The 23,843-nt window shown below is 50.0% G+C and overlaps 2 protein-coding genes across 2 annotated transcripts in view; both read left to right on the forward strand.

The window, feature by feature from the left end:
* The window catches only part of CAPN5 (calpain 5), a 61,473-nt gene that overhangs the window by 32,286 nt on the left and 5,344 nt on the right, over positions 1-23,843 (forward strand). Inside the window, exons 3-11 of the mRNA XM_075415823.1 lie at positions 4,976-5,107; positions 17,063-17,271; positions 17,702-17,894; positions 18,434-18,627; positions 19,375-19,452; positions 19,924-20,119; positions 21,029-21,151; positions 21,639-21,835; positions 22,200-22,321. Coding sequence (XP_075271938.1) covers positions 4,976-5,107; positions 17,063-17,271; positions 17,702-17,894; positions 18,434-18,627; positions 19,375-19,452; positions 19,924-20,119; positions 21,029-21,151; positions 21,639-21,835; positions 22,200-22,321 — 1,444 coding nt within the window. The remainder of the gene's footprint in view (positions 1-4,975; positions 5,108-17,062; positions 17,272-17,701; positions 17,895-18,433; positions 18,628-19,374; positions 19,453-19,923; positions 20,120-21,028; positions 21,152-21,638; positions 21,836-22,199; positions 22,322-23,843) is intronic.
* Positions 11,328-11,807, forward strand: OMP (olfactory marker protein). Its single transcript, XM_009931040.1, has one exon. The coding sequence runs from the start codon at positions 11,328-11,330 to the stop codon at positions 11,805-11,807; it is 480 nt and encodes a 159-aa protein (XP_009929342.1).

A 23,843-nucleotide genomic window follows, 5' to 3' on the forward strand; every position in this document is an offset into this window, starting at 1 on the left:
CCCTGTGTGGAATTGGACTAGCTGGAGAGGATGAGGGAGATATTTTCTGGTTTAAGTGCATTTGGAAGGAAATTGCGTGTGTTGGGGGAAAGAGTGCTGAAGGGGAGAGCAGAGGAAGAGCCCGCATGCTTTTCAGTGGGAAGCAAAATTACACCACCAAGTGCAAGATAATTGCACTGATTGGGTCTTTTTTTCCTTAATGGACTTCAATAACCCAAAGCCAGAGGGACAAAACTGGCCTGTTCTCGACTCCCATGAACCCGACCTGGTACCTCTGCACTCAGCCTCTCATTGACAGGGACCTCAAAGTCCTCTCCCAGCCCCAGCTCCGATTTCCAGCTCTGTCCCACATCTCTTGCAGGAGAAAAGATGTGGGAAGGAGTATATGAGTCACCAGAACTTTGAATCACTAGTTTGGCCCTCCCTGTGTTATCAGGCTGTATCGTTCCATGGGACCATCCACACAAGCTTTCTCTAAGTTGTATTTTGTTGCCTGGAGCTCAGCTGCCATTTCATCAGGCACTTTTAGGGAGGGCAAATCAGCTCTGATGGTGCTTAGGATCCTTGGGATCCTCCAAGACAGTTTCTCCTTGGGAGTGAAGAGGCATGGATGGCTCTCTTGGCCAAGGGGGAGTTAAGAGCATTACGTGGAAGCTGTAGCTTTGTCTGCAGCCATAGCTTTTGGCTGGTGTGTCCCCCCCCGCCCCCACCCCCCATTCCTTGCTGTTCACTATCTGTGTCCAGGCTAGGAGCAGCCATGACCCAGAATTTGGCTGTGGTGAGATAAAGGACAGGAAGGACTCATTTTCTGAAGTCTTGGGTGCCGCAGGGCCGGTTGAACTGGCTCTGGGGTGGCTGATGCCTGAACCCAAAAGGCCCCATGGGTATGCGGGTTTGTGTGCTGCCCTTTTCTCTTGGGGTTGTGGTGGTGGGAGGGTGACGTAGTATTTGCTTTTTGGAGGAGCACCCGTCTGGGTAAATGTTTTTGCTCACCTGGTTTCCGTCTCCAGCACAGGAGGGACGGGAGGAAACCAAGGTGATGACCTTCTGTGATCAGAGCGTCCCTGCTTGTCTCCTCCCCTTGCACATACAAACCCCAGGCTCTGCAATTCAGTCTGGCTCCAGACCAAGCCCTTTATCTCTTTCAGCTCTGTCCACAGGAAAAAGGAAACTATGTTCAATGCTTTCCTTGGCTTTTTTTTGACCCAGTTCCTGTTGATGTCTCTACTTCATCACCCACCTCTGCATGTGGGCATGGTGCTCCGTGGCTCTGAGTGTTCCTTGCACCCCGAAGGTGCTGTGTCGCATGCCGGGGCCCCACTGCACCCCCTGCAATCCCAAGGCATTGCAGCCTTGCTGAAGCAGTGCCTTGATCCCTTGATCCCACCTCAGTACGGGCAGAGCACCAAGGGAAAGTCATCCCTGCGAACTGAAGGCCACACAGTCTAGACCAGGGCCAAAACATGTATGTGGGAGCTCGACAGCTTCAGTGGGGACAGAAGAATCCAAGCAGTTTAATATTGGGAATCTCCAGTCTAAAGGATTTGGGAAACCTTCTCAGGAGGTTTTGCTGGGGAGACTGACCCACGGATGAGTCTTACCCTGATGGGGTCAGCTCCGCAGCATTAGAGCAAGGAGGCAACGCTGCCTTCCCCTGTGCGAGTGCAGCGAAGGGCCATGACAATCGTTAAGAGACTGGAGCATCTGACACGAGGAGAGGCTGAGAGAACTGTGACTTCAGTCTGGAGAACAGAAGGCTCGGGGGGATCTTAACGATATGCTTAAATACCTGATGACAGGGAATGAAGAAGAGGGAGCTAGACTTCTCAGTGGTTCCCAATTACGGGACAAGAGACAGTAAGCACAAACTGAAAACCAGGAAATTCCATTTAAACATGAGAAAAAGCTTTTTTTTTATTGTGAGGGTGGGCCAGATGCTGGCACAGGTTGCCTGGAGAGGTTGTGGAGTCTTGATCCCTGGAGATATTCAAAACCTGACTGGGTATGGCCCTGGACAACCTGCAGTAGCTGGCCCTGATTTGAGTAGGTGGGATGGACTAGATGATCTCCAGAGGTTCTTTCTAATTGCATTGATTTGGTGATTCTGTGCTTAGGATCACAGGGAGTCCACGGGGACCAAGCTCAGTCCTGCATCTTGAGGGTGCTACATGGTCCTTCTGCAGGGAAGTGTGACAACGCCTCTCTGCCCCTCAGGGTGGACTCCTGGGAAGACTGACTGAGCGTTGTGGGACTTACCCAAGTTGTGTTGAGAGCTCACCCAAGGTGTCCTTCCAGCTGGGCCTATATATCATGCTGGGCTGATCGTCTTCCAGAGCATCATTCCTTCTCCAAGGCCTGATGCATCTCCAGGCACCAGGCACACAAGAGCCTGGGTCAAGGGAGAGGCTGTCACCCACTGCCATAGCAGAGGATTGTGGCATCTAGCAACCTTCGTGCTCCTAGAAGACTTTCAGTTCAGTTATAAACTGCCATGGGGTTTTGCACATTATGAGGGAACGAGGTTAAAATGTCCATGGGCTGCTATGTTGTGTAGCAAGTGTGTGCTTTCAGCCACAACCACGCTGGACGGAAAAGCACGTTGAAACACTACATCCAAGTGAGCACCTGAATGGGAAACACCTACTGCAGCATCTGAAGAGCTGCCTGAATGAATCCTTCAGGAGCGATATGCCCTTAGGGACCCATCTCCATTAGTGGGAAGAGAAGCCGAGTCAAATGAGAAGTGTGTTTTGCAGAGGGAGCCTGCCCTGGAATGAGCATTTCCAGCAGCGGCACCTTTTGTTGGTGCCGTGGGTCCAAGAGAGTAGGGTCTCATGACCTGCACCCCTCATCTGTGCCAGGGCAGGCTGCTCTTTTGATGAGTTCATAGGGCTTCCCTCCATTAAAATGAGCAGCTGAGGGGTTTTAATTTGCAAACTCTTTCCTGGTGATGGGAAAATCTCAGCTAACTGGCAGCTCTGCTCCTAGGAAAGGTCCCTGAGCATCTGACACACTCTATCCTATGCTAATTTCTGCCAAGCAGGATGTGTTTTCCAGACTCTGTCTGCATAATACCAAGTGACACTGAGGATTCACCGAGGGGTAGAAAGGGCAAGTGTGGTCCTCAAATGGAGTAAACACAGTGCCTCTGCCCCTCTGAGCAGGACCGCTGAGAGCTGATCTTGCAGACACCCCCATCACCAACAGACAGGACGGATGCATCCACTGCTGCTGGCTGCGTCCTCGGTGGTATGAAGCAGGAGTTAAACCCCAGTGCTCCTCTCCCATCGCTGTCTGCATGGCGGGTGGCTCTTACCTTTGGTGGCCGTCACCTTGCCTCCCTCTAGTGCTTATCCCAACCTCCTGCAATGCCAGCAGCCGGGAGAGGAGTAATCGTCTCCCTTGGCTTTGATCCCTGCCTGGTTTGTGTCTGGATGGAGCTCAGGTGATTTTCCAGGTGTACAGTGCTGGCTGGGTTAGGTGGGAATGGCAGGAGGTGCTTACGAGGCAGCAATTCCTTTCCCTCCCCGTGATGGGCAGAGACAATGCAAGTCCTCGTGTACAAAGTCTAGGGGGGAACAGGTTATTCTGGGTCCACCGAGCCTGAAAAACTGGGAGGTGTGAGGGAAGAAGGAAAATCTGTTTCTCCTTTCCCCCCTTCAAAGTAAAAGTAATAACAAAGGGGAAAAGATTTACAAATTGAAGCACAGGAAGTTCCGTCTGAACATGAGGAAGAACTTCTTCCCTCTGAGGGTGACGGAGCACTGGAACAGGCTGCCCAGGGAGGTTGTGGAGTCTCCTTCTCTGGAGATATTCAAGACCCGCCTGGACAAAGTCCTCTACAGCCTACTGTAGGTGACCCTGCTTCAGCAGGAGGGTTGGACTAGATGACCCACAGAGGTCCCTTCCAACCCCTACCATTCTGTCATTCTGTGATTCTGTGATTCTTTCAGCTCTTTGTCTGTCCCATCCGCTCCCAGCCTCCAGCTGGACATGACTTTCCAAACTAGACTGACCAGGAGCAAAGATAACAAAGAAAAGCAGTGTTTCGCACGAGGCTTGCTCAACACACTGTGTTATTTAAGTGCTCTCTTGGCCAGGGTCTAAGTGGGAGTGGGAAGAAGGGAGAGCAGCCCGGCAGGAGCCGAGCAGAAGAAAGGCAATGTGGTTGGTGCCTGGGTGGTTGGAGGGATGATGTCTCCTCCTAGCTGCCTCCTACCCGGGTATCTCCGTTCATGATACCCATGCACAACCCACCATACTGGTTTTGGTGTCAGAATGAGCATTTGTTCCTCCTGGCCCAGCTGCAAAGCTTTCGGTTCACTGAATTTTCTCCCTCTGTTGTGCTAAGGTCTGGAAGGACACATCTCCTGGGTGAGCACAGTTGGCTGCTTGCAACTGTGGCTGAGTCCTCAACCTGCGTTGAGTTTCCCTGGGTGAACTCTCTTATTCAGGCAGCGCAATCCCTCATCTAAATTCCTGGCTCTCCCCTGCTCCTGCAAAGTTTTACTTTTGGATGGATCCACAAGTTCCAGTATGGGGCACAGTGGGTTTGGGCCATGCTCTCGTGCTCTGCAGAGCAAAATAAGAGAGGGAGAAACTTGTAAAACAGTCACAGAGTACTGAGAGCTGAAGGGCTTATGAGAAATAATGAAGAGTGGACTTAGAATAGGGGATGTAACGGTGTGAAAATGTACCATTATCACCGGGGAAAATTATAGCAAAGCTGTGCTGGTGCTGAAACAGAATAGGGGGCAGGTTTGGCGTCACTTCAGCGGTGATGCTGCCCGCGTCCTGGCAAGAGTGGAAGGCAGGACAGGGTCCTCCTGCCACCAGTGTGATGAGTGTGGCCAGCAGCTGCAGGTGGGATTTAAATGGAGCCTGAGGATGAGAGAAAGAGATTTTCCTTTGCCAAGCTCCTGACTTCCCTGTCTCCTTGGTTACCCAGTGTGTCTGTTTTTCTCCTTTCCCACAGGAGATCTGCGATGATCCACATCTCTTTGTGGACGGGATCAGCTCCCATGACTTACACCAGGGCCAGGTTGGGAACTGCTGGTTCGTGGCTGCCTGCTCCTCCCTGGCATCCCGGGAGTCGCTGTGGCAGAAGGTAAGCAGTTCCCTGTGCCAGGGGAAAGCCTGTCTTCAACACCTTGGCTTAGTGTTGTCTTTGTCCAGCTCAAAAACTGGTTCTTCAGGGATGCCTCAGGTCCTGAAAAACTGTTCACGTGCAAAAACTTCCCTTAGAGGACTGTCTTTCCAGGGGAATTAATCATCACGACTGCAGTCACATAGAATCATAGAATGATTGTGTGTCACATCACACTCAAGCCAAACCCTTGGCCAGTTTCTCCTTAACCAAGTGAATTGATTCCTGTCCTGTCCCCCAGATCCTAAATCTGACCCTCCCTGCTCCAAAACAACCTAAAACACAACAGGAAGAACAAAATTTGAGATGCTCAGCTGCAGCAATTGGCCCCGTTTCCCTAGTTCCTGTGGTGTTACCTCTGGCTGCTCAGTGTGTGCCCACCTTGGCAATGAGACACCTTGCGCCAGGGCAGGTAGGGTGATTTGAGGGTATTAGTATCTCCCCGAAGCCGCTGCTTCCCTGAAAGATCCATCCCTGGCATGTCCCAGGGCTGGGCTGGACTGCACCAAGTAGCAGTGCTCCTTCTAGCGTGGGGTCCAAAGGGACTCTGTGGTGGGGCACAAAGCCACCAAGGAGCTGCACCAGAGCAAGGGGCTGCAGAGGCGGGGAGCAATCACAGAGGTACAGGGGGGGAAGGAGGTGCTCAGTGCCACATCCTTGGGCAGTCTGTGCCCATCTCCACCATGTCCTCAGCTACAGTAGAAGTTAGTCCCGTGAAATCCAAGGAAGGGGGGCTTCAGACCCTGGGACAGACGTGTCTCATCATAGGACAAAAGGCAGAATCACAGAATCACAGAATGGTCGGGGTTGGAAGGGACCTCTGGGGATCATCTAGTCCAACCCTCCTGCCGAAGCAGGGTCACCTACAGTAGGCTGTAGAGGACCTTGTCCAGGCGGGTCTTGAATATCTCCAGAGAAGGAGACTCCACAGCCTCCCTGGGCAGCCTGTTCCAGTGCTCCGTCACCCTCAGAGGGAAGAAGTTCTTCCTCATGTTCAGACGGAACTTCCTGTGCTTCAGTTTTGTGCCCATGGCCCCTTGTCCTGTCCAGCAAGTACAAGTACCTTTTCCTAAGTTTTATGGCAAAAAGCAGCCACCAAAGTCCTACAGTCCTGCTCTATGCGCCATGGTACTTCCACTCTCTTCTGCGTGTGGCTTTTGTGATCATGAACACTAAGCTCAGGAATTTGTGTTTGTTGCAGCATCCCCATTTTCTGTTAAAATAAAGATTTTTTTTTATTTTCAATATGGGAACAAGATAGCTGTTGTTGGCTTCCGGAGAAGCAGTAAGGTTTCCTCCCATCGTGGCTGTGGTGACTGTCGTGGCTTTCATTACAGGTGTGGTGCAAGGGGTTGTTTAGCTTGTTCCTCTGCATGGACGTCTCCCAGAGGTGAGCGGGAGAGTTGTCTTCCCTCCTCACCATTCACTTCCAGCCCTGCCCTGGGAAATGCCAGCCGAACAGAAGCTGGGTCCCTTTGGACACCTCATTATTTCAGTTTGCCAATGGCATTGCTTTTCCTCCCTTGGTAGTTTGGCTGTGGGTGTTTGTGCCTTCTCATTTTCCATGCTCTTAACTCTCTGAGGCTCTTCTTTACCTGCCTCCTCTTCCTTTCAGAAAGGTTTGTTTTCTGGCAAAAGCCAAATCTGCAGCCCTCTCCCCAAGCCTTCCCTCCCAGTGATGTTCAGTTTGCTGTGGTGTTTGCTACCGGGCTCCGGTCAGACCTGCTTCAGCACAGCCCTGCTTCTGGAGACCTGTGAGTTAGATGGGACCTTTGCTCACCCTTTACAAGGTGTTTTGAGGACTTACGATGAATTGCAAGGAGTAAGCATGGCTATAAACTGCAGCAGCAACTGTTAAAGCAAAATGTGAGACATTAAGTGCGCGGATTAGCCTCTCGGTCCAAAGAGACTCCAGGTCTGCTGGATGTGCTGGGATTAGAGCCTGGTCCTTGCTGAAGGTCTCAAAGTCCTTTGTTGGCCCAGAAATGATGAACTGCTTGGTCCTCGGTACAGTTGCACGTGCAGTTGTGATAACATGCTTGGAGGTACCTGTTGCTCCTTGGCCCTCAGGCATCTCCACACATAGGACCCAGTGCCTGCAGGGCAAACCTCTACTCCTGACTGGTCAATATGCTGATACAAGCCAACAGTTAAGAGTTCAGACAAGGCAGCAAAACATTAGGTTTTTAAACCTAGTTTAAAACCTAGTTTTAGTGTCATTAGACACCAAAATGTCTCTGATTCAGGGTCCAGGAGGAGCTGAAAGACACTGATGCACATGTTAGTATCACTGGAATACCAGTACAGGGATCCTGGCCCAGGTCTCCCATTGCTGCTAGAAAAGGTAATCCTGATTTACACCAGGATGTAACTTATGCTCTCTGTGTCCCTTGCTCCACTGCAAACAGTGAAACTGCCTCTCTCAAGGGTGGGGACGGGGAATACCTTCAAGGGAATAGGATGAGCCGGCTGATTCGAAGACCCAGTAGTAACCTGACAGCGGGTATCCTTTACTACGGCACCAGGCATGCAGGGGATCTCTCCTCCAAACGTGCATGCCAAACACCCTTTCATTTCAGGTTAAATACAATTACAATATACATATTGATTATATTTCCAAGAAATGCTTAGCATATTCATGGATTTTCTGGGAACCAATTAGCATATTAATGATTTTCACGCATGTCTGTTGACACCTGCGGGTGGTCGTCGGGGTTCTTCAGAGGAAGGCTCGTACTCTTCATCACAGTGTCTGCTGGTTGACCTTTGTTTCTGCACAAACTCAGTTCTAAGATCACGTATACCGTGTCCTTCCAGGTTGTTTGCTCTGATCTTGTTGCCATCTCGGTGCCTCTTTATCTCTGTAGTTTGGTGCATCCGCTCTCCCAAGGCCGAGCTGTCTGGAGTAGAATTATTTAGGAGTCTCTTATCCTACAGCTATCCCAACTATCCACTGAGGACCAAGACTTGCTTTGGTTTTAATTATTTTGTCTAATGACTTAAGGTGATAACTTCTATCTACATACTTCCACTACATTCCTAGGTAGAAACAGGGGTTAGTACAGTAGTTACAGCGTTAGATCACTATGTATGCAAGAATACTGACTGTAATAATAAAAACTACTAACATCTAGAAAATATTATTAAAGCTACTTTATTATAGTTTCACTTTTCTTATGATGCCTTCTATCACAGCCATATCCCTGTGTATCCCAAGAGATTATTTCATTCATGCGCTTTCTTCCACTTCTCCTCAAGGTTCCCTCCAGGTCCCTTCTTCCCATTAAGCCTGTGGTGTTTGAGTCACTGAGTGGGAATGGAGGAAAAGGAAGTTAATTTCGAGCTGTTTTGTAGTTTCCTGAGTTTTGGCTGACTCTGCATGGCTTTAGGTGTGATCTGGCTCTCTAACACTCTTTCTGTGGCCCTTCAAGGGTGTCTAGCTCTGATGAAAAGAAATAAAGACCTTGAAATCGGGGGTGAGGGGTGTATTAAATAATTACCAGCAGCGCTTTGTCCTGAAGGGTTGTGTGGATCTGCACCTGTGCTCCCACTGGTTGCACTGGTATTGCTCAGCAAATGAGGGACAGGGCCCAGACTCTGAAGGCACGTGGTTCAGACAGCCCGGCATCTCCACCCCCTATCCTAGTCTCCTTCCACCTCTGTTGCTTCCAGAGCACAGGGTAATCTTGGATGGGATGCCATGAGCAGATGGCTGTGAAAGTGCTTACCTCCCAAAGTCCATTTTGCATAGGTCTTCTACAACCTGGGGTTAGTTATGACTCTCTGAGGAGGTCCTGAAGGCTGATCTTGTATCTCAGCAGGGCAGGGAAGGAATATCACTGTGGTGCCTGGGGGCTGGACCCCACAGAAGTCCGTTCATCATCAGGTGCAAGGTCATTGCTCCTTCTACTGCCACTGCATATGGGGGTAAAAGAAACAAGGCAGTCCAAGCAAGGTCCACATGACATTGCCACATGTAGCTCAGCTCAGAAAAGATCTCCAGGGTTACCTGAAGGAATTTTTAACTTTTAAAACCCAAGGGTTAGATCAACAGTTATTCCTAAAATTGTTTTAAAGCTAGTAAACAAGTGAGGCAAGAGCTCAGAGAACGGCCAGGTCTGTTTTCCTCAGACCTCTCTTTTGTCTCTTCAGATGGGTCTGTGTAGCTCTTAGCTTTCTTAATTCTGTCCCCAGGGTCTTTTGGAGTGATAGCAGACTGATGACTGCAGGATAATTCCCACTAAAATGACCCACCTTGGGTTCCTGGTGTCTGTGGTTTGTCTGGCCAAGGCCAGCTTCTGATGGATGGTCTTTTTTCAGGACTTCTTCTGGAATTCAAAGTGATAGCCTCCAGGGATCATTCTGGGTTCTTGTAAGTCAAATGTGACACAGTCCAGGGGCTGGCACAAGCCTTTTGTAAAGATATTTTAGAATAACTGTTTTCTGGAGTTTGTTGAACACAGTTTGAGTTCCCAAAGTGTCCTGCAAACATGGCATGTGGCAGAAGCCAATCTGAGTCACAGATAGGATGGAGAGAACCCAAACGACTTGACTCCACACAATGTCTAAAGCTTTGTGCTGAAACCCCTGCACTCTCCAAGTGTGCAAACCAATGACTACACCCCAAAGACACCATAGCACGCTTCCAGAAGTCAGGCCTTTTCCATGGTGCACCTAAAACTGTAGCTGTGGTTTAGCTGTTGTGTCACGGGGCCACTTGGCAGAAGGGGGCATGGCTTGGGATGGCACCGCTCTTCAGGATTCGCAGCCTCATGGACCCACCCAGCACCCTGCAAAGAGAAATGCATTCACTACTATTCCCCTTAACTCTATCTGCTGTCTGGACAACCCACCAGCATATCACCAGTGTTCTGGATTTAATCATGCCAAGCAATTTCTGGGGAATTAGTGGTTCCACGTTGGGAATGATGGTCTTGATTGTGCTCATGTGGGCTCAGAGCATCCCTACAGTGCCTGGAAAGAGGTTGTTTGTGTTGTTTGCACCTTGGACCTGCTTCTCCACCTGGCCCAAAGAGACAAGGACGAAGGCACAGACTGTGCCTGGGTTCCCCTTTCCCAGGTCCACTAAGGTGAAGCCCACATATGACCACCCTGTCCAACGTTGGGCAAGTCCATTTGAGAGCAGGCAGACCCATGCTGAGCTGCTGGCATCCACTTGCTTCTGCAGGAGCAGTGTGGAGCCAGACTCCTGCCAGCTGCGCCATCCAGGAGAGGACACAGGTTCCTGAGGGACAAGCTGATTAGAAGTCAAACTTGTAGCATTGCAGAGATGGGGGCCAAACTAACATGAGTGCAATCAGCAGGGTGAGGGAAATTATTCTTTCCCTCTGTCTGGCATTTGTTAATCCCCATCCAGGCACAGTTTTGGGGTCTCCAGAAGAAACAGTGTCAGACTGAATCGAGCATGTTGGAAGCCACCGAGAGCACAGGACATATGAGGAGAGTCTGAGAGAAGTGGGTTTGGGCATCCAGGAGGAGGGAAGGCGAAGAGGGAGCTTATTGCTGTCTGCAGCTACGTAATGGGAGGGTGTGGACAAGACAGAGCCAGACTCTTGCTGGAGATGCACAGTTACAGGACAAAAGACAGCAGCACAAGCTCCAGTTTATCTTCAGTGGTCAGAAACTAGAAAAGGGCCCCAGAGAGGCTGTGGGATGTCCGTCCATGGAGATACTCAGAGATGGACTGGACAAAGCCCCGAGCAACCTAATTTAACTTTGAAGTAAGTCCTGCTTTGAACAGCAGGTTGGACCAGACCCCTCCAGAGTCTTCTTCCAATGTAAATTATCCAATGAGCCTACACTCAGGGAAAGCCACTGCCACCCAGACCTGTCGGCTGGCATCCCTGGCTGCACGCCTTCGCTTCGGGATAACGAGCCACGGTTGTCAGGGAGGTTGCCAGGGAGGCTGACATCAGACATCGCTTCCCTATAGATTATTGTGCACAGCAGCACCATCAGTTCCTCATCCGCAAACGAGGTGGGAGGGCACCCAGAGGAAGCCCCGGAGCAGGTTCTGCGTCACTGGCCTGGGTTGCCTAGCACTGCTGGGACCGTGGAGAGGGGGCACCAGCTCTGGGGGCTTGGAGGCTTTTTTACCCCCCGCGTGTCCTGTTTGAGAGCCAAACGTTGCTGAGGACGTAGCAGAGGAGCAACCAAGGTGATGGCAGCCAAAGAAGGGATGCTCGAGCTGCCCTTTGTCCATGATGACCAGCTCACCCGGTGCATGCGGCTGCGATTCCAGAGCCTGCAGCAAAAAAACATGAGGCCCCAGGATGGCGAGAAGCTGCTGCGTCCCAATGAGCACGTCTACCGAGTGGATTTCATCCGGCAGCACAACCTACGCTTCATCCGCTGGGACATCCAGCTGGAGAGACCTGGGAAGGTCACAGTGACCGGCACCTCCCAGCACTGGACTCCTGATCTCACCCACCTTATGAACCGGCAGCTGCTGGAGCCCGTGGGCATTTTCTGGAAGAAGCCAGGGGCCAAGGAGGTGGAGTGCAACGAGGCAGATGCCCAGGAATTTGGGGAGCGGATAGCGGAGTTAGCCCAGATCCGCAAGGTGATGTATTTCCTCCTCACTTTCACCGATGGCCTCGAACCAGCGCAGCTGAAGGGCTCCGTTCTTTTTAAAGCCTGATCCCCTCTTGCTCAGCCCTTCTTGCTCCTGCTATGCTTTTGCCTTCGTTTTTCTTTCTCTCAGTTCAGTTCTTGGTTGTTTTTACGTGGTTCTTCGTTGAGGGACGGTGTCACGTAAAAGTGAAGGACAGCTCGGCGCTTCTGGAGCATTCACCCTTTCAAGACGTTCCCCATACATGCTGTCTTCTGTCTGAATGATGGGGAGGAGGGAGGACGGGCTGTGAGCTTGCTGCTGTATTTGCCTAGAGCATAAGACTGCATGCTTGTGAATTCAGCAGGGAATCACCAGGTCCGACTGGGGCAGGGTCTTGCTGGCTTGGAAATGTGAGGCTGCCCTAAGCCCTGCAGCTTTAGCACCTGGATAATAAAATCCTGATGGAAAAATAAGAAATTGCCATACTACAAACAGGAGAGGCAACCTGGAGAGAGTGTTGGCTTCCAGTTTCCATCCTAGCCATTAACAAGGGAGGGCTTTTTTGCAATGGAGTGCTGCTCCTTGCAAGGACGCTGAGCGCTTGCAGGCGGCAGTGACTCTCACTGTCACTGTGGCTGCTCTGTGTCTCTGAAGACCAGTCCCGTGGAGGATCACCTTGCCGTGAAGCTGAACTACATTTGGACATGCCGTGTGCTGCAGATTGAAAACCCATCAGACAAACCGGTGCTGGAAGGTTGGACCATCCTTTTCCTGACAGCCGTCACCTGTCAGTGTGGGGAGGTGTTCTCCAGCACGTTGCTCACCTTGGGCTGCCTGGAGGTTGTTGGTCCCAAGATGGGTTGAAGCAGGCGTGCGTGTGTGTGCAGAGCCAGGCGAGTGAGCCAGCAGCTCAGAGCAGACTGTAGGGCTGAGCCAGCACTCAGTACCCTGCAGCAAAACCAATTTGTGCATTGCTGTGGCCTTAAAGCACCCATGAATATATTTATTCTGAAGCATCTATACAGAGACGTGAGGCTGCAGAGCACTTTGAAAACCACAGAGCAGGAACCTGCTGCTTCTGTCCCCAGAAAACAGTGTCTCCTACCTTCCCCAAATGCTGAGGCAGGGTGGCCATGGGAGCACAGAGGAGAGACAGTACCTTTGCAAGTTTAGGAGCGGGAGGATGTTTTGTGCCTGGCTTGTCCCATCACTGTGAATAAACTGCTAACTTTGGATGTTCCCCTTTCCTCCACCAAAAAGTGGAAGGTACTTTGGTGAAGTTTCTTGAGATCTGCAGGTAGAAATGTCCTTTGAAAGAGTCAAGCTTTATTACAAATGGTCCTTTGCTAAGATTGCACACAAATGTGTGTGAGTGCTCCTCGAGGTATGGATTGATATTTTCCTCAGATGTGTAAGGAGAGGGCAGTGATGGGAAAGCCAGGACAAGGTACTTTGTACTCATGGCCTGCTGACTTGTGCAGACCATCCCCAAACCCATCCAATCTCTTCCTAAAAGCCTGCAGAGATGCAGACTACATGCCCTCCTCAGCCCAGTAATACTGGATAAAATGATTTGCACAAGCTCTGCCAGGCAGAGAGGAGAAAGAAGGCAGGAGGATCAGCTGCTGGCTGGAGAGTTGGTGGGAGCTTTGAGTCTTGCGCACGACTAAAGCTCAGCAAACACCAAGTCATACAGCCATGCCGTGGGCATTACTGGAGAAGTTGATGTCTTTGTTTAGACACCAAGAAATACTGGACTCAGTGAGGAGAGATAAAAGTGGATGCATCCCTGCTTGGCCATAGCATGGACCCACTGTGAGCCAAACCCAGTTCTAGAGTTCTGGCAGACTTTCCCAGAGGAGACCCCTCCCAGACCAGAGCTCCTGACTGAAAAGCACATTAGACCACTTAACAGGGGCCACTACCAACATCCAAAGGGGCTTTTGCATGCCAGGTCTCACACTATGCCGTTGCTATGTTGCTGGTTGCTGGGGTAGAGTTCCTGCTGCAGAAACCTCGCTGGATATTGATGTACCACAGTAAATAAAAGCCCAGTCAACAGGGTTCCCCTTAAGGACTGAGACTGTGCGTGTCTTCTTTGTGCCCTTTTTGGAAGCTGCCCCAGTCCTGCATGCAATAAATCAGCACCCGACTGTTTTCAATTTGCTTGGTATTTTTGAGCACCTTTTCATCTCCTGTAAAAAGTAAAATGATTGTTTACCTTCTTTTCTCTTGGTGTGAAAGGCTTGATGGAGCATTGAGCAGTTTTGTATGGTTTGGGGAGGCATTTGAAGCTGGGCAGAGGGGAAACGATCCTCAGGTGGATCCTCCTTTCCATCAGAGCTGGAGGTGGGAGGTGAGTGGGACAGTCTGATCTCTCTGCTGCAGGGAAGATGAGCCTCTTTATACCAGTCAGTGAAACTCTTCCTACACAGTTCCAGCATCCCATAAAGGCTTTGAGATACACCACTCTGTGCCATCTCCCAGGGGAATTTCATCCTGGGTTGTACCATGGTTCAGCAGATTGGCATGGCTGGGTCAGTCCCTCCCATTCCTCAGCTGGCAAGTTCCCAGCAGAAGAGCCCCTGCTTGGAGGAATCAGCATCTAACAAGTCCTCCTTCTAATCAGGATGTTTCTCCAGGGTCACAGGTGCTCAATTAGCCACTCCTAAGAAAAATGAGAAAAAGCTGTAAACCAGCTTAGGGAAATGAACCTAGTGTTTCTGGGCTCCCAATTTCCCTGTCTCTGAGCCCTTTCACTGGAAATTTGTCCCACAAGAGTGTTACAGCTCCAGGTTTTGGGAGCCCCTAAGCAAAAAGCAGTACAGTTGAGTGAATGAGGAGACATGGTCTCCACTGCTTCAATGCCACACAACCAAGTCGAGTCCAGGACTCAGTGGGATCTCAGGATGGATGGTCCAGGGCATGCTCTCTCTCCAGTATCCACTGAGGAGGGATGGAGATGTATGGGGAGGTTTCCTGGGAGTGGGTGGCAGCCATGGACCTTAGTCGCATGATGATCTCCTGGAGGCATCTGGGCTCCAGCTACTGCTGGGATTTGTAGATGTGCCCCAGGTTAATCTTTCAGGTAATGCACAGCATTAGGTCACAGGCAGGGATCATGCTGTGTGCCTTCGGGTCTGGAGTCCCGACAGGCACTGCATCCAGAGCTGCCACTTCTCCTGTATGGCCAGGGGACTCACAGACATCTTGACCAGGGGGTGAAGCAACTGGAGGGATCTTGGCCCAGGTGCGATGCTGTGCTCTGAGAGGAGCTGGGGGGAGGAACCTGATGGTTGAGCTCACACCTTGCACTTGGGCAGGTTGAGGACAGGCTGGGCTCTGAAGATCGGGCTCCTCTCCTTCCCCCTTGGGTCGCTGCAGAAACACGACCAGTCCTTGCTCCTGGATCCTGCTCTGCATGAAGGCTGTCCACTTTTGCTGCCTTCTGAGTCAGAAGGTGTTTTCAACGTTGTCAAGAAATGAAGGGACGGAGGAGGATGGTAGGGACTGGTATCTCCTGCCACCAATGACAGTAATGGCAAGTCTCAGAACCAGCCAGCTGGAAGCTGTCACTACCAGCTCTGGCTGACAAGCTGCCTCTAATCAGTGTCGTAACCATTGCGAAGACTGCATTAATAGCAAGTTCATTAGCACAATGGTCGTCTATGACAATTCATTAGGATGAACTCCAGTCAGGAGGGAATCGATGGGAGCTGATGGAGGGCTATCTGACTTTTCCTGGCCCTCTCCCAGAGGGAGTCTGGGACATTGTTGTTAGCACTCCTGGAAAAGACCAAGCCCTCAGAAAGTGGCTCCTTTTCATGGCTCTGACTGCTCTGCTTCTATTGATCCAGACAACTGAAGAGTGCCAGTGAGCTTTCAGGGCTGATCGCATCATTAATATTTCAGTGTAGGAGCAATAAAAGCCCGGGTCTGGATCGTTGCTGGCAGCTAAGCAGTCAGGGGGCTCTCCACAGAAAAGTCACTCTGCCAGGTTACAGCTTCGTGACCACAGCCAGAAAAAAACCAGAAGGCTCTGGCAGCTGGACAAGGGCCAAGGCATGGTGCAGGGGGTCTCACCATGGCCTGGGACTTCATTGAGAGCCTCTTTCCACACAATGTATAGAATCATAGAATCATTAAGTGGAAAAGACCTTTAAGATCATCAAATCCAACCGTCAACCCAACGCCACCATTCCTGCTAAACCATGTCCTGAAGTCCCACATCTACATGTTTTTTGAACCTCTCCAGGGATGGGGACTCTACCACTTCCCTGGGCAGCCTGTTCCTATGGCTGAACACTCAGTAAAGAGATTTTTCCTAATATGTAGCTGTGTCCTGTCCTATCCCACTCCAACACTCGCAGTTGTCTCCACAGGACACTGATTATTTGGTGTACTGGAACATAATTTACCCTGTGGGCACGTTGGGGTTTTACCTCACTTAGGGCATGACACTTTGGGAGTAGGTAAGTAAAGACGCAAAGGTGTGGACAGTCAGTCACATTACTGCAGTTGAATCAGTCAGTACTTGTCAACTATCAACTACATTAACTGTACATGGCCTCACAGCCCACCCTAGCCATGAAGTAAAATCATGTGGCCTTCACCCTCAACAAAAGGTAAACTGTGATGGGTTAGTTCCTTGCTGTGTGCCTCTGTGTCCTGGTTCTAAATAAAATGAAGATCCTCCTAGATGCGGCATCTATGCATGGCTGTGCCCATTTCTGTCCCAACTGTTGGGTGTATTTTCCATCTAAAGCAAAGCTGGTGGTGTCTGCAGCCATGAAGGACTATGGGCATTGACAGTTACCCTTCACTTGTGCTTTGTCCCACTGGAAGTGCAGATGGCAGTGACACCAACCCTTCACTCCCTCAGCCCCTCAGCCTCTCTAAGGTTTCTCGTACCCCACATCCTCTTCTCCTTCTTTCAGCAAGTCACCTCCCCATGCTTGCTTGGATGAGTATGGTAGCTCTTGACAGGGAAGAATGGAGACCTTGTGGGGATGATGATCTCAGTTTTCCCACTTTTATTTAGCAGAGTAGATGTACACAGAGTGTCTGGTCCCTGTTCATTGCCACCAGGTAGACGAATACAACACTCGCTCTTGTGCCAGTGAAGAGAAGAGAATCAGAGAAGGTGCCCTCTCTTAGTGGTATCCTGCTGACACTAAAAAGGACAAAAATATGGTCATAAAAATAACCATCCCTGGTCAGACCAAGGACTCTTCTGCTCCAATAGCCTGTCTACAGCAGTAGCTGGCAGCAAATGTCCAGGATGAGATTCAAACCCAGCAAAAAAGAGGATAACCTAGGTGCATGTGCTTCCTCTCTCGCAGGTCATCCCGGACTGGAAGGAGCAGGAGTGGAACTCTGAGAAACCCGAGAGCTACGTGGGGATCTTCCACTTCCAGTTCTGGCGTTTCGGTCAGTGGCTGGACGTGGTGATAGATGACCGCCTGCCCACACTCCACAACCAGCTCATCTACTGCCACTCCAACTCCAGAAACGAGTTCTGGTGCGCCTTGGTGGAGAAAGCTTATGCCAAGTAGGTACCTGGGCAGCTCCAGAACAAGCTGGGACCTGGGCACCCTGTTTTTTTTCTCTATTCACTTATCAGTTGGTTTGCACCAGTGGAAACAACAGCTTTCCTGGGGAGGGGTAGGACATATCTCAGACAGAAAATGTAAGAAAAAACCTTCTTTAGCCTTAATTCACCCTCAAAGCAAAATATCCTCCAACTCCACATTTGTTTAATTAACACCTATCCTAAGGATTTCAAGTTCCTTTTACTTTGTCCTATGACAGCAAGAGTGCTGCAAGCAGCATGGGTCTTATTTTTTCATCCTAGTTGGCTGTCCTCACCCGCTGAAAGTTTTATTACAAATCTCTGTTCTCTAGGCTGCCCCAAGAACTGTCCCAGGCCGCTTAAAATGTCAAGCCAATGTTGTTGTGCCATCCCTGTCACCCACTTTCAGGTTGTCAGGCTGTTATGAGGCCCTGGATGGAGGCAACACAGCTGATGCCCTGGTAGACTTTACTGGTGGGGTTTCTGAACCTATCGACCTGACTGAAGGGGATTACATCGCTGATGAAGCCAAGAGAAACCTCCTCTTTGAGCGCGTGTTGAAGGTGCACAACCGGGGAGGACTCATCAGCTGCTCCATCAAAGTAAGCAACATTACCTGTATGGTCACGGTGTCATGGGAATAGGCATTTTAGGATGCAGTCATCTTACACTGTTGGAGACTTCTAAATTAGATCAGATAAATTATGGCCAAGGGTTTCTACTCCTTCCTGTGAATGGCAGAGGGAGTCAAGCCTGGATGTCAACCCCTTTTATTCCCCATTGCTATTTCCAAGAGCGCAGATTCATCCCACCACCCTTTAAATGTTAGGACAAGATTCACTTCCAGAGAAAGGTGTTTTGGTGTCTACAAACACTGGGTGTCAGAACTCCTGTTACAACCAGTAGGATGAGCTTTATTGGTTGACGGTATGGGAGCTCAGAGACCTCATGGAGCAGATGAAGACTAGGAAGGATCTAGCACCTAAAATGGCATCTGATACATCTCCCAAGGCAAATGGCTCTCCCCCTGAGTATTAGTGCTCTTCTTTTTAGCTCAGACCTGAGTTCCTTTTTTTTCCCAGTCGCTGCAAAGGCGGTCACATCCCCTTAGTATGAGCACTGTCTGTGTCCCCCTGCCCAGGCCACATCAGCGGCTGACATGGAGGCCCGCCTGGCCTGCGGGCTGGTGAAGGGCCACGCATACGCCGTGACAGATGTGCGGAAGGTCCGCCTGGGCCATGGCCTGCTGTCCTTCTTCAAGTCGGAGAAGCTGGACATGATCCGCATGCGCAACCCTTGGGGCGAGCGGGAGTGGAACGGCGCTTGGAGTGACACGTGAGTTAGGATGGGCAGAAGCAGCACTTTTTTTTGGTAAATAAATAAGTAAATAAACTGGTTTGGAGCAAGCCTTGAGACATGAGACAATCTGGCTACGTCTACACCCATAAGATAACATTGTATGGGCAGTTGTGGGATGCTGCTTCACCCATATCCTAAACCTACTGTTTCACTGGGGTAGATTCATTGCTTGCCCTGGGGTCCCTGGAGGTCAGCAGGAGGGTAGCTGAGCTTGGCAGACCTTCTCATTAAGGCTCTGGTGGGTGTTATGGTGAAATTGCCAACATGTTCACACCAGTGAAGGATGATTATAGCTCATCTTTCCACTCCCAGTCTTGTTCCAGCAAAAATAGCACCGAACAGAATTAACCTCTGCCACCACTGACTGCTGTGGTGTCTGTGGATGGGATGAAGAGCCAGGGGCTGGTGTAACCAGAGCCTTCAGCCAGAGTCCATTTTGTTACCTTTTTTGGTAGAGCTGTGATTGTACTGGCCAAACACAGACTTGCCAAGCTGGATTCAGCTCCACTGGTCAGGAAGGAAGTTGAAGCTCCAAATCATTCTGCGCTCCCCCCATGTTTGGAAGATGAGCTAACCAGAGCAGTGCAGGGACTGGTTGCACGGCTGGAGCTTTATGCAGGCCTTGTGCCCTGCCCTTGACAGATCTTGCCAAGGCCAGGTAGCCTCTTGACGTCTTATGTGTCCCTTTGCCCTCACAGTAATGAACCTGTACTCTTCCCGCAGCTCTGAGGAGTGGCAGAAAGTGAGTAAAAGTGAGAGAGAGAAAATGGGGATGACGGTGGAAGATGACGGAGAGTTCTGGTGAGTATCCCCTGAGGCTGTTGCCATGGGCCATGCCCACAGAGTCCTCTCACCTGATGAAGCATGTGAGTAATTTCCATGCATAGAGCTATCCAGAGCAAATGGCCTTCCAAGCCCTAAGATCTTTAGTGAAGCCTCTTCCTTGAGCCCATGGGTATTAGCTTTGGATGGCCATGACCCTAGAATTGTAAGCTGCTCTGTATCACACTGGGTCCAAACCATTTCACCAGGGTACTGAAAACTCGTTATGAATGTGCTGGACTTAACAGCCTCACCTGGTACCTTTCAATACAACATGTTCCCATGTATTTATTAGATGCATGGAGAAAGGTATCTCCATCTCTTCTGTTGTTCATCAGCCATCAAAGGCTACCCACACATGGTGTCTAACAGGTGATCAAGAAAATCCCTGAAGCGTACTGTTCAAGGGCATGAAGCAACATAACCCAGCTGTGTCCTTTCCTGACTTAGGATGACCTTTGAAGATTTCTGCAGATACTTCACGGACATCATCAAGTGCCGTCTCATCAACACATCCTACCTGAGCATCCACAAGACCTGGGAGGAGGCAGTGCTACATGGGGCATGGACCAGAAACAGTGACCCCTTGAAAAACCGCTGTGGAGGCTGTATCAACCACAAGGACACCTTTTTGCAGAACCCTCAAGTGAGTCATGGAGCAGAGGACCTTCTGGAGCCTTCACATGTGCTTCCAAGTGTTTAGATCTCCTACAGGGACCTAGAAAGCCAAAATGGCTACCAGACTTCCTTAGTAGATTAAATGTGCTCACAACCATTCTCTGGCTGAGACCCCTAGCACAGCATGACCAGCATCCAGGCCAACTCTATTAACCATACCCCTCCTATCAGGGAGACTGCATCCAAGTGCCTGGTGTTAGGAACCATTTCCAACAGTTTTGATATCTGAATGGTCAAATTCCAGTTCCTTTGCCCAAGCTTTATCAGAGTTAAATTTACCAGGACAAGTGTAGTCTATAAGGCCTGCAGAAAAGGCCCTGCTCTGAAATTCATCTCCTGGAACAAGCTCTTCTGTCCTGTCCTGCCCTGAACTAGGATTCTCAGTAACACAAGATGAGTTCTTGTGAGTCCTTCATCTAACAAGCAGATGAAAGATGGTCTAGTCCACTGCAGGAGTTGTTCTCAAGGATACGGGAGAGTTTTTTTGTGCTCCGAGCTCTTTATTAGCCTTAATCTTAGATCTCTATGAACATCAGTTCAGTTCCTTCCATGCCATGGAGGACTTGTGGCAGATTGCAAGGGGTGAAACTCTCTGGTATGAGACTGCATCTAGACTCCTTGGATTCTGCTGAGCAATTCAAAGACTGGATTTATCAGTCTTTTCTAAGACAAGCCAATAAGACCTCTGGCTTGGCCGGATGACACCAGTTCCCGAAAGGAGTGGGTATGGACTCTCAATGCTGGTACTGAAGCCAGGCTGTCCTTGCAGGGAGGTGGGTGAAGAAAAGGTTAACTCTACTGTGTGACCACCCCCGCCCATGCTCACTGTGTCTGTCTTAGTAGAAGTCCTCCCTTACCTTCCTTCCTTTGTTTCTAGTACATGTTTGATGTGAAGAAGGCAGAAGATGAAGTGCTGATCTCCATCCAGCAGAAGCCAAAAAGGACCAGTCGCAAAGAGGGCAAAGGAGAGAACTTGGCCATAGGCTTTGATATCCATAAGGTAGACCGTGGTTCCTGCATGTTGGCCTGAATCGCCCCATAAAATTGTTAGCAGTGGAGTGGTACATCAGTCCTGCATGACCACTGATATTGGGGTGCCTTCAGCACAGCCTAGCCTGCTCTAGAGATGATGAGAGATTTCAGAGGTGAACAGTGACAGCATAGACAAGTTCTCCTTGCTAAAAGCAGTGGTTAGTCTGTTATCTCCGTAAGTTGAGATTCATTAGACTGACCTATATGTGTCGCTTGCTGGGCCCTCAGTGGGATCTTCTTGCTGGGATGCAAGAGAGAATGAGTTCTTGAGCCAACAGTTGGGAGAGCCACATCCACACTTGTTTTCCATCCACCCCAATTACGACCATTTTGCTGGTTCTCTCTTCAGCTCTCCCAGCACTCTGGGATCAGTCCTTGCAGTCTGACCCCACAAGGTGGTCACCAATACATTGTCCATCAGGGCTGTCCTTCTGACCGTCGTGGTCTCTGCCCAGGTGGAGCTGAACAGGAACTACCGGATGCACACCCTGCAGCAGAAGGTGGCCAGCTCCATTTACATCAACTCCCGCAGCGTCTTCCTGAGGACGGACCTGAAGGAGGGCCGCTATGTCATCATCCCCACCACTTTTGACCCCGGTCACATAGGCGAGTTCCTCCTCAGGGTTTTCACGGATGTGCCTTCAGATTGCCGGTAAGGAGCAAGAGCAGTGATGGGGAGGAGCTGGCTATTTGGAGACAGCCCTGTGCTTTTGGCATGTGTAATTTTCCTGGCTGGAATTGGTTATAGCCTTGCCTGGAGCTGGTATTTGGCTTCCTTTCAAGAGTGGCCAAAAGACAGGGCATCTTCACAGGTCTTACCACAGACGTGCAGAGAAACTCCCACTCTGCTTCTAGGCATGACATGGGAGAGCATCCCAAACCTGGGATGAGGAAACTGGAGCAGGGAGCAGAGTCTGACAGTGGACACTACAAAGTCCTTCCATCCTGCTAGAGCTGTTTGGCCTGCCCATGGGATAAGGCTGGGCACCTCAAAGGCCACATGTTTTTCCCTGCAGAGAGCTGACACTGGATGAGCCACCACACACCTGCTGGAGTGGGATGTGTGGTTACCCACAAGTGGTATCACAGATCCATGTCCTCAATGCAGCCGGGCTCAAGAATCAGGACTCCCAAGGAGGTACTGGTCTTTCCCTGCCTGTTGTCTAGTCCTGGAGAAGTTGGGAGGTGGTTGTTTCAGCGGGAAAAGGGGGAGGTGATTTCATGAGGTGGGAGATTGCTGGGATTTGTTATATCCTCAGAGATTTTTTTCAGTGAACATGCCTGATTCAGACACCAGAGGAGGAGAAAGTCCATGGAGAATCAAACTCACTTCTTGCTGTGGATGTGATCTGGGAGCTGCTATATTTAGGCTGTTGTCTAAGGTCCTTGGAAGATCCTCCCAAAACTTCCCCAAAGCCCTTAGCAGTGGTCCTGTAACAATCTAGGCTTTCCTGTTGAGTATGAGTAGCTGTAAAAGTCAGGAATCATATTTAAAGACTTTTAAGTCGGAAGGACGGAGAAGCAATGGAACAGGCAGACGTGTCTGCGTAGTTGTCCTCATTTTGGTGACAGTAGTGTTCATCACCAAAGACTGGATAAATGTCTACCAGTAGAGGGTAGGCCAAATTTAGGTCATTTTAGATGGTGTGGATTGAGAGCCTTTCCCTCTATTTCCTGTAAGTCCTGCTCCACGCTTGACTCCTAGGAGCCCTCTGAGATGACCTGAGCCATCACCAGCACAGTACACTGTGTTTCTGCCTCCCTGGTCCTCTGAAGGTTCATTTTCATGGTCCTATACCATGCTGTGATCCAATTTTGACATCCAACACTTCTCTTGCCTGAAAGACAGCATCATCACCATGCCTCACCATGTCCTGTGGCCATGCAGAAGCTCATGGCAAGAGCCCCATGTTCAGTCCTTCTGGGCCATCTGGACCAAGAAACCCAGGGGTAATGATAACTTCTACTGGGAGATTGTTGAAGTAGGAATGAAAGGTCTAGAGGCTGCGATTAGAGAAGCCAATGCTTTTCCACCATGGGAACAGATCCTAGCCTTTCTACCCCATTTCCTGAGTCAAGGACACGTGTTGAATGTGGCAAGGTTTAGCCAGGCACTTTCAAGCCAAATTTAAAATGTGAAAATGGAAAACTTAAAAAAATCTAAATTAAAGATATAATTAAAATGTATATATTTATTTTTCACCCAAGCATTATTGTCAGGGCTGTGTATCCCTAGAGCCTTGAAAGTAATAAGCAGGATTCTTCCTTAGGGCAAGTCGTAGCCCAATTTTCTTATTTGTCACATGCCACAAAGGGAGTCTTTCTATCCTTTCTGGTGTTTGGAAAGGGAATTTCACCCTAGGTAAGTTGTTTTTTCTTGGGTTGCTCACAATAGCTCACTGTATCTGTAGCAATGCAGAGAAATCTGTAGCCAAAGGTCTCTGAACTGTTCACAGAAACAAGGAGATTTATCTTTCCTTCATACAAGGGTACATGTGGATTCTGGAGCTGTAAAACATTTTTTTCAGCAAGAGGCCCTTGGGAATGGCTTTTTTTTCAGCTGTTTTCCAGCTCTTCAGCTCCCACTACCAACAGCCTGCATGTTTGGTGCTTTCCAGTGCAATGACATCTCTCACATCTCCCAGCCCAGGCCTTTCACA

Source organism: Opisthocomus hoazin, chromosome 1 (genome assembly GCF_030867145.1).
Source record: "Opisthocomus hoazin isolate bOpiHoa1 chromosome 1, bOpiHoa1.hap1, whole genome shotgun sequence".
Taxonomy (NCBI): domain Eukaryota; kingdom Metazoa; phylum Chordata; class Aves; order Opisthocomiformes; family Opisthocomidae; genus Opisthocomus; species Opisthocomus hoazin.

Bases quoted from the DNA above. Each gene is read 5' to 3' on its own strand.
- OMP (XM_009931040.1), top strand. From the start codon at position 11,328: ATGGCAGCCAAAGAAGGGATGCTCGAGCTGCCCTTTGTCCATGATGAC.